The sequence below is a fragment of the Corvus brachyrhynchos genome, unplaced genomic scaffold (assembly GCF_000691975.1).
Source record: "Corvus brachyrhynchos isolate BGI_N302 unplaced genomic scaffold, ASM69197v1 scaffold30, whole genome shotgun sequence".
Classification (NCBI taxonomy): domain Eukaryota; kingdom Metazoa; phylum Chordata; class Aves; order Passeriformes; family Corvidae; genus Corvus; species Corvus brachyrhynchos.
The window spans coordinates 868,078-878,415 of record NW_008235742.1 but is presented as its reverse complement, the minus strand read 5'-3'; the positions used below and the strand labels follow the sequence as shown (position 1 = coordinate 878,415).

Below are 10,338 nucleotides of genomic sequence, written 5' to 3'. Positions count from 1 at the left end.
CTGTACACAGGGAGTGCAGCTCTATTGTGTGGCCTGAAACACCTGGAGCATTTTTCACCGGTATAGAAAGGCCTGGCTGCTCCCAAGAGCTGCAAGTGCTGCCAGGCCAGAACTTTCTCCGAAACACTTCTGGGGAGTTGCAGAGGTTTGGAGGGAACGAGAAAGAAAGAGAATGGAAGGAAAGCTCTGAGTATCCCTTTGTGTGTTAGGGATGCTCAGGCAGGAGCGCACAGTAACAAAAGCTTTTGAAAATCCATCTTGGGTAACAGAGGACATTTTCATTACTCTCAAAGACAAGACTAAGTGATTCTGTTTCTTCTCTTTGCTTCTCTCCTTCAGTAGCAATCAAACGACTCAATGTGTAATCAGACACTTGTTTCTCTCACTCCCCAGGTACTTAGGGATGTTACTGCTGCTCTCTGCTACAGATGGCAGCCACGGCTGCTTCAGAAAGATTCTTGTATCTGTAGAAAACCAGACTCAGACACAGCACGTTCTCTATTAGCCCAAACGGAACTGAGAGCAAAGACAGAAAGAATGATAACTTCATTTCTCAAAGAAGACATTTTCTCAAGGGGAATGAGAGAAACAGAGGGGTGGGAACGTGTTTTGTGAAGGTCCACACACACTGTTCACCATTTGGGCTCCTTACAAGCTCTGTTATCAGGCTGAGTCACTATTAAAACAAGTCTTTGTGTGACTCCGCTCTGGCCGCAGCGTTGGCCGTAGTGGGTGCGCTCCCAGCCCCTTTGTTCCCATGTAGGTAAACTCTAACCAGGCTTAGGAACGCTCCCCTCTGTAGGGAGACGCCTCCTCCAAATCCCACCTTCTGCTTCAAGCGGCAGCGGTCCGGGGGAGGGGATCGCGTCCCGCCTGTGGAGGCAGTGGGGAAGGAAACAGCCACTGACCAATAAGGGGAACCGCCGTGTTGGCAGAAGGCTTAGGGCTGATAAATTCCATGGGTCTCAGATAACACATTCTGGAGACAACTCCCATTGTCACCGGCATAAAAGCGGTGCGGTGGGAGAGCAGGGCACTCTCCTGCCTCGGGATCTCGAGCCGCTGAGGTGCAGCTTAGTTTGGGTCCTTGCTCTTCCTCCCCATGGCCAGTTACAGCTTCAGGCAAACCAGCTCCTCCGTGGCGGGGGGGCCCGGCGCCTCCTCCCTCCGGTTCGGTGGCAGCTTCAGGGCCCCCAGCATCCACGGGGGATCTGGTGGCAGAGGTGTGTCCGTGTCCTCTGCCAGGTTTGTCTCCTCTGGCCTGGGAAGCGGCCTGGGGGGGGGCTATGGTGGAGGCAGCTTCAGCAGCAGCTTTAGCTATGGGGGTGGCCTGGGAGGCGATGGCCTCCTCTCAGGAAACGAAAAGGCGACCATGCAAAGCCTGAACGATCGCCTGGCCTCCTACCTGGAGAAAGTGCGTGCGCTGGAAGAGGCAAACTCTGACCTTGAAACCAAAATCCGAGACTGGTACCAAAAACAAGGACCAAGCCCAACCCGGGACTACAGTCCTTATTTCAAGACAATTGAGGACCTTCGAGACAAGGTAGGTGTTAATATTTACCAAAAATCGTCTTAGATTTCCACTTACAAAGGAAGTATGAAAACCCAAAAAGTTCCTTAGGGAACCCCTAGAAAGCACTGCAGGTCATGAGAAGGAGAGAGAGATGTACATGCAAGGAATGGGTGGGGGGGAAAAAGTCAATATCAATATTGAATTATCTGCTTTTTTAAATGCTAGCCAAGAGAAGGTACAAACCAGTCAGTGGGGGATGCCTGAGTACTGAACTCTGATAATGTTTGCCTTTAACAAAGCATATGTTTATACACACGCATACACATATGACCAGTTAATGTATATATGACCATATATAAACTAATATATAATGAGAGCCAAGCAGTGACAGCAACCTGTGTGTCTCTGCAACCTCTCACCTGCCATAGAGATTGAAAACCCTCAGAGGCCCAGACACTGGGCCTGTTCACTGCTTTAACAATGAAAATAAAAATGAGTTAAGAATAATTTCTTTTTTTACATTTCCCATGCTTAACCTTGGAATCAAGTGAACTGAAACATTTGGCGTAGGAAAAAAAAGGAAACAGAAGACATGAAGTAATCAATCCCATATATAAATGCAGGATTTGCCCCAAGAGCCAATGGGTACCTGATAACAGATTGCTGAGGTGATACACACCCTGCATAACACGTAGCTGATTAACTATGTAAATAAATGAAAGAAAACTCGAGGTTTAGTTTTCCAAGTTCAGCCTGGAGTTCATGACCGCTCCCACGCAGGTTGCTTCTCCTTGCTGCAACCCACCCACATTTGCTCCTGATTTAAAATCTGAGCTCTGCTGACAGCAGAACTGGCAGTGGGATTTTCTCCTTTTAATATTTTTTCCCTCCTTTCTTTCACTCCCTTTAGTTAGGGGAGGGAAAATGTTGTTCCAGCTGGTTTTGTGGATGACCTTTTGAGTTTTAGAAGTGGCAGGCATAGTGGCAGGCATGCTTTCCAAGTAAAACTGAACAGAGATTCCTTCTAAATAAAATTTCCTTTGGAAGCTTTCATGATGCATTAAAAGAATGAATAAACACAATCCTGGGTATTCTAGGAAATAAAAATGTGATCAAAGGTGGTATCTCAAAGTCCTCTTCCTCTCAGCCAGCACCTAGTTTTGTTTCTTTGTCTCACTGTGGAACTTCTACCTAAAGCCACTTCATACACCAGACACAAGGATATGCCCAAAACACAATCCTGGCAGAAGTATGTGATGTGTTTGCTGTAGATCACTGATCCTTCCCTACGCTTCTGTTTGCTGTAGCTACAGACGAAATAGACTCTTCACTCTTACCTGCAGAGCAGGGAAGCTGATAACAGTTGTTTCAGCCTCAGTAATGAGCTCTCGTTGTTTGCAGATCCTTGATGCCACCATCGATAATGCCAGGATTGTGCTGCAGATTGACAATGCCAGGCTGGCTGCAGATGACTTCAAAACCAAGTGAGTAATTTCAGAGAGGGAAGAGATCTCATGAGTAGGCAAAAATCCTTGTTGAACCAAAGGGCAGTGAAACAGGAATGGAATGCCCGTAAAACCCCTGTATGAACCTTGGTTTCATCCTGTCCATGCAGTTCAACCCTTCATGTCTTTGCTAAGAGCACCATCTGCACCACTGAAAATTTTGCATAATGTGAAATATGTGGAGAAAGGTTTAATGCTTGATAACATTTGCTACACCATAAATCCTACAGACCCAGATACATTCATCCTGTGTTTCTTGTGAGCTGGTTAATCAGTGAACCTGAATGGGTTTGTTTTGCTTTTTTAAGGTTTGAAACTGAGCAAGGTCTTCGCATGAGCGTGGAGGCCGACATCAATGGCCTGCGCCGGGTCCTGGATGAGCTGACCCTGTCCAGAGCTGACCTGGAGCTGCAGATTGAAGGATTAAAGGAGGAACTGGCCTACCTAAAGAAAAACCATGAGGAGGTAAATCCCAAGAAATATGTTTTAAAATGGCACTGGAGAAACAGCCTGTGGAGATGTGGAGTCCCTCAGGATTGTCCTGGGCTCTGCAACAGTGAGGAAAAGATTTTTATGTAGACTGAGATCCCTCCTGCTGGTATCTCAGGGTGTCAGTCAGCCTTAGCCCTTGAAGAAAGAACAGAAGGTTCATAATGTTTTCAGTTTACAGTTGTACCCTCTTTTGTCTCCTCTGCCACTCCCCACAGGAGCTGAGTGCCCTGAGAGGGCAAGTAGCCGGTCAAATCAGTGTTGAACTGGACTCTGCTCCAGGCATTGACCTGTCCAAGATCCTGGCAGATATGAGGGACCAGTATGAACACATGGCTGAGAAGAACAGGAAGGATGCTGAGGCCTGGTTCCACAGCAAGGTAAAACCTGTCCATACCATACAAACACTAACCAAAAAATCCATGAAAGAAACAGCTATTAAAACACACAGAAAAATGCTGTGGCAGCCTTACATCCCCCATATTTCTCACATAGTGTTTTCCCTGTCTCAGACCGAGGAGCTGAACCGTGAAGTCGCTGTTAACACCGAACAACTGCAGAGCAGCAAGTCCGAGGTCACTGACCTGAGACGCACCCTGCAAGGGCTGGAGATCGAGCTGCAGTCCCAGCTCAGCATGGTACATCAGAATTTGCACTGCCTGACCACCCCCCACTGGAAAGGGCCTGTGTTTCTCTCCCTACACAGAGCCCTGCAGTAGCAGCAACTTCTCCTGTCTGTGGTTTCCCCTGACAGAAAGCGGCGCTGGAAGGCACCTTGGCCGACACGGAAGCGCGTTACGGGGCGCAGCTGGCACAGATCCAGGGGCTGGTTGGCAGCATTGAGGCACAGCTGGCTGAGCTCCGAGCTGACATGGAGCGCCAGAACACCGAATATAAGATCCTCATGGATATCAAGACTCGGCTGGAGCAAGAGATTGCTACATACCGACAGCTCCTGGAAGGCCAGGAGTCCCAGTAAGAACCTTTTGCTCAGCCTCATAAGTCTGACCATGCCATGGTGCTCATTTGCCACAGCACCTTGGTAAACACAATTAAATACTCTTAGGGTTCTATAATTTTTAACAAACTGATTTTTCTGGACCATGGTGGAGCTAGAAATGTTATAGTTGCCATTGACATGAAGTGAGACCTCAAAGAGTTTCTAAACAGGAAGGGGAACTGATAAGCAGCACAGTAGATTAATTGCAACTAATAGTTGAAGCAATCAGCTGCATCACAGTCAGGAACAGTGCAGTTAATAATGTTTTACAGAATATAAAAATTAATAATGAATTCCCATAAACTCCCTGTTACCAGGTAGAGAACTTTTACTCGACAGGAATCAGTGTGGGAGGAAACACTGGGAAGAGAAGTGAAGGCAGTTACTGAGTGACTCCCACATGGGAGCACAGCTTGATCTCATCTCACACAGCCTCAAGGAGGAAAAAAATGAGGCAGGGGTTGAAAGGTTTTGATTTCCTCTATTCCTTCTTCTCCATAATGTCTTTTCCCAGTGCACTTGTTTAAAATTGTATTTCCTACAACAACGCCCTCTTCTTTGCTGAGAAGGAGCGCAGGGAGATAGGCACCTCTTCCCTGACTGCACACAGAATGTACCGGATTGATAGACAATTTGCTTTCATCCATCCTCATCTCGTGCAGCACTTGATGTATTAACTCTCCTTTCAACTGTTCTCTTTGTTCCACAGGATGTTTGGCTCCCTTTCGGGAACTGCCGGTAAGAATCCTTTCTCTTTCAAGAGAAGTTTTATTTTCTAAAATGAAATACACATAACTCTGGTAGTTGTTTCTGTTCTAGAAACTGGGGTCTGCATGATTTGTCACAGAAAAAAATAATAAGTAACAAATGATGTCTCTGGTTAGAATGGAACAAATTTCAGCCATTAAAAGATGTCAGACATCAGAAAAACATCTCACACTTTGCTACAGTAAAGGCTAAGTAAAGCACAAAACACTTAATCATTTCCCCAGATGAAAGGACATGGGAATTGAAGATTGGCCAGCTCGGGGGAATTGCAGGAACATGCCAGTAAAACCTGCCTTGAGCTGTTAGAGGTCAACAGTGTCATAAAAGGGATGAGTCAAATTCCGGCGATGGAGAGAGAAAGTTCTGAGAGAAGGGAATGAGAGATGAGGCCCAAGCCAAGCTCAGTGCCCATCACAGAGCGGGCTGTGTGAGCTGGGCTTAAATAATTGCTGTTCTTTCTCTCCATGTTACTGCAGACAAAAGAGACAAGCTTGGAGATGGGAAACAGCACTGAAGGTCCTCCAAAGGTCATCTGCAAACAGAAAAAGCAGGCAGCACATGTGGATTGAGACAGAGAACTCACTCTGAACTGCTGGAAATGACTGTTAAAGCACAGAAGGTTCTTGGTCACACAAAGTTTAGGCAGATTCATTCACTTTAGTGATGATTAGGATGCAAATTGGGTCAGCTTTGCAATTATTTCTATGTTTTGCATGTACTGAATTGCTGCATCTACTCAAATAAAGATGACATTCTTGCAATCTTCACTTCCTTGGAGTTACTGTGATATTTCACTGAAGTTTGGCTTTACTCAGGCAGGAATTAGTCAGCCTGCCGCCCCAAGAATGCTCACAGTGTGGGGAGCTTGTGCTCCATCCTGATTCTGGCTCCTGTTGCTGGCAGGAGCTTGGAATACAGAGGCAGCAGCATCCCCAGCCCCTCGGTGGGGGACACAAGAGTGGCCTGGGTTTCTCACTATGGTGGTGTGCTCTCTGCAGAGCAGGGTCAGTGGGATGGGAAGTGGTTCTGGAGAGCAGCAGGAGCTGGGAGATGTTTCATAGGGTAAAATACAAAGCTGTTAAACTGGCTCATAGATAACTCCTACAGGAGCACAGGGGTGAGTAGCAGTTGGGAGAATTCTTCACTTCCATTCCCCGTTCACGCAGAGCTCACAAACCTTTAGCACCAATTTCAGCCCCCTTACCTCTCATGCCATTAAAAGGATATTATCCTAGCTGAAATTCCAAGTGGAATCACTTTCAGTTCCGACACCCAGAAATCAGTGATTTTATTTCCTACCATCCCTCTCCAAACCGACAGCCAAGGAAACTTCCCAGGGCTTGTGCTAAAAGCAAACCATGGCTCCAGCCCAACCAGCACCTTCCCAGCTCCTGCTGTTACCAGAGGCACAGTTTGCTCCACAGCCCAGGGAGAATGAAAATGGGGACATGCCCAGACAGAAAGTATCCCAACACTGCTCTCCCCCAAAGTGGATCAGTTTGCAGCCTGTGTTTCAGGGAGACATCATCAAATCCTTCAGCACTTCTCTCCTTGGCCCTGGGGAATGTCCATGATTCCTTGTTCACAACTAGATGTTCACAGCAGATTAATGGAGCGTTCACATGGCTCGGAGCACCCCAAGGCTCTGGACCTCCTCTCTCAAGGTGGGGCAATCCTCTTCAATCCAAAGGTACTGGTGCTTGGGTTTGTTTCAGCAGTGACTCAGGTGACAACGTGAGCTGTCACTACTGACACTGACAATCCCTGCTCAGCCTCTGGAATGGTGGCATTAAGCAGTGGCTTCACTGTGACAGGGGAAAACTGTGATAGCAGAGCAGAACAGTTATAAAAAGTAAGACACAGAGAAAGGGACAAGATGGGGAGAACAGGGGGAAAGATGGGCGGAATCAAAGAGAACAGTGGCCTGAGAGGCACACGGGGTGCAGGGCATCCTTCAGGAGCTCACCCATTTCTGAGGGGTTCACTTCTGGAAGAGCCAGAAGAAGAAGCTCTCGGGCATTCGGTACAGGCAGTTGCTGAGTGCAGACACATTAACACATGCTTTGTACCAAACTTACTCCCTACAACACCGAGACCTGGAAACCTCCCTAGATGAAAGAACAAACAACTCCAAACCCCATTCTCTGAGAGCAAGTTCATGTGACAAAACCAGTCAGGGTGGGAGGCCACTGGTGCAGATTTCTGGTTTTGTCCAGCTGCAGATGTGCAAGTCTGACAAGAAATTCTCATGCTCTAAGAATGCAAGCTGAATAAAAAACCTGAATTCTTGTTTTTATGCCTTAGTTTTAAATTTTTTTTATAATTTTATTTATAAATTTATTTATTTTCTCTTGTATCTGTAGGGCAAGGAAGGATTTCTGGTGAAATGTTTAATATAAACCACTCAGACACTATAATTTTGGAGTCTGGTTCAGAAAAAAAAAGTGTTTTCTAAAGGTATGTCATGTCTTCTCTGAGTGATGGTCTTATCACTCATAGAGTGATCACTGAGATGACAAACAAGCTGCTGCTTGACTGGAACTTGCTGTCCTGAGAGGAGGGGCTGGAGTGTGTCAGCTCCGTTAATCCCACAGCAGTGGTAACAGAAGAGTTTGTGCAGCACAGACATGTCAGGGAATGTCTTCCAGGAAAGCTCTGTGGGAGATGGCAAACCAAGGAGTTGAGGTACCACAGGTACAATGCTGAGACTGTGCAAAGGATGAGTCTGTGTGTCAAGACATTGGAAAAGGAATCTCCAAGCAAAGGTAGTGAGACCAGAATAAAGGCATAAGCTTGAAAAAGGTTTTGTTTTTTTTTTACTTCAGCAGGTGATTGGCTTCTATTTCCTTGTACAGCCTGTAAGGAGAAAATGCTGTAGAAATAATTGTCTAAATTATTTTATGGGGCATGGTCTGTATTGACTGCTTGATTTATTTTGTTTCCCAATGGTAAATAGTCGACAGAAAGAAACAGCTTTTATCAGCTACCAGGTTTTTGTAAGCGTTCATCTGATACCGATCCAGCGTGATGCCTGGGGCATGTTAGAAAGCAGCAAGTGTGTTTCACCAGTGACCTTCCAAAGGAGTTATCAAGCCTGAGTGAAAGAAGACTGAACGAAAATTCCCCAAAGTTTCCTACTAAATTTTGTGGTGTTTTCTAGAAGTGCTTTTGCTAGTTTGCTGGTTTAGGTTTTTTTTTAATGGAACATGATTTACTTATTGTGGGCTCTCTCTGTTGAACAGCCCCTGGCAGTGCACACACCTCAGGGCATTGACATTACAGGGGTCTTTAAGACAATTTTTTATCTTCAGGAGGGCTTGTCTGAACTTGTTTTCTGAGCCACCAGCCCTCGGAGACACAGGGATCTGGCAAGGTGCACAGACCATTAATCTGCCCAGCAGCAAAACAGAAGGGCTGTGGCAAAGGGCCAAGTTCAGTTTGAAACACGTTTCCAGAGTGGTGAACACCCAGCCTTGTGCTCTGCTCAGCCTGGAGTGAGTGGCCGTGCCCAGAGTCAGCCTGTAAGGGCACAGCACAGCTGGACTCTGTCATTTCTTCCCTCCCAAGTGCACATATCCAAGTGAAAAGGCTGCACATTCCCTGCGCCTGCATTAAGATCTCAACTGGAAATGTCAGAAATCCCCTTGGCTTATTCTAACGACTCCTGTGCGCCTTGGGTTATCTGAAATCCCCATCCTGAGTTCTAAGGTCAGTTTCGGTACTGTCAAAACTGTGCTAAAAACAATGCTCTCCTTATGATGCTTTTAGCAAACATATCAGTTTTCTTCTTTAAGCTTTATTTGAAGTCCCCGTGTTGTACAGAGAACAGGGTGCTCTGCAAACTCCCGGCAACTGCCACACTCCTCACACACCCCATCCCCAGCAGGGCACACGGGCAGCTCATGCTTCCTCACACACCTCCCACATCTGCCTTCTCATGGTTGTGCAGTGCAAGCAGGGCTGGAGGACTGAACTCCTGAATTTCACTGGCAATTTATTAGCTCTCTAATCTATTTCTGTTTCAGACTCCCACTTTAAATGAAGGATTAAGGTGACCCCTCTAAGTGTTTCTCAAGCCTTATTTTTAAATATTACTCCATTTCCTAGTGCACATTGGCATTAAACACATGTATTGCTATCAGAACAGTGTTATCTTAAACCCATTCTCTTCACATTTTCCAAAGTAACAGGATCTTAGTCCTCCCACATCTCCTCTTTTAACTGAGTTATTTCAGTCTTGTGTTACCCTTCTGGACTATTTCACAACCATTAATAAATGTACTGTGCCCACTCTCCCTTGCACACCAATGGATGCTGATTGTTCCTCACACAACACCATGAATAGATGCTTTTTGTATTAAAAATTTAGACTCCAAAATCTAAATTTTTAGTTCCAAGAAAAAATCAAGAATAAGAACATTTCAAATTCAATTCCAAAATTTTACAGGGAAAAAATACGGATAGAAAAGAAGGAATAACGGTGAGAGGAAGAGATGAGTATATTTTTCAACAAAAGGAGAATTTTGCTTAAACCTCATTTTTAGAAAAAGTTGATTTTCTGAATGTAGCCATGGTGAGCATTGTAAATAGGCAGGTGGGTGGGGCTGAACTCACTTTGTTTTTCCATTCTTAAATGTCAGAGAAGTAAACTCCAAGTTTCAGAACTATAGCCTGAAGAAAAAACATCATCTGATTCATGCCTTTTGTTTAATTAAAAAAGAAACCCCAAGCCCAAGCCCCTGCGATGTGCTGCCAGCACTGCTTGTCAGGAATGTCATCATAGTTGGCCTCACCTCTAGGGAGGAGGAATTTTGGAGGGAGGGCTGCAGTGGGGTTTGTCTCCCAACACCCAATGATGAGGGTATAAAAGAGGCACCAAGGCAGTGAAGGCACAGGCTCTCTTCTCTTGTCAGGCTGCATAACTGACCTTTGCTCCTTCTTGTGCCACAGCCATGGCCACGTCCTTCATGAGCTCTTCCTCCACCTGCGGGGGTGGCTTTGGGGGTGCCGGGGGCAGCTGCTCTCGCCTGTCCTCTGTGCGCGCCGGAGGCTCCTACCGGGCC

At 46.1% G+C, this 10,338-nt stretch overlaps 1 protein-coding gene across 1 annotated transcript in view; it reads left to right on the top strand.

Moving 5' to 3' along the window:
- The first annotated feature begins 986 nt into the window (after positions 1 to 986).
- Positions 987 to 10,338, top strand: part of LOC103624206 (keratin, type I cytoskeletal 19) — a 14,008-nt gene continuing 4,656 nt past the window's right edge. Inside the window, exons 1-9 of the mRNA XM_017746187.1 lie at positions 987 to 1,543; positions 2,915 to 2,997; positions 3,327 to 3,483; positions 3,726 to 3,887; positions 4,020 to 4,145; positions 4,262 to 4,482; positions 5,217 to 5,245; positions 5,752 to 5,782; positions 6,179 to 6,279. Coding sequence (XP_017601676.1) covers positions 1,103 to 1,543; positions 2,915 to 2,997; positions 3,327 to 3,483; positions 3,726 to 3,887; positions 4,020 to 4,145; positions 4,262 to 4,482; positions 5,217 to 5,245; positions 5,752 to 5,782; positions 6,179 to 6,279 — 1,351 coding nt within the window. The 5' untranslated portion in view covers positions 987 to 1,102. The remainder of the gene's footprint in view (positions 1,544 to 2,914; positions 2,998 to 3,326; positions 3,484 to 3,725; positions 3,888 to 4,019; positions 4,146 to 4,261; positions 4,483 to 5,216; positions 5,246 to 5,751; positions 5,783 to 6,178; positions 6,280 to 10,338) is intronic.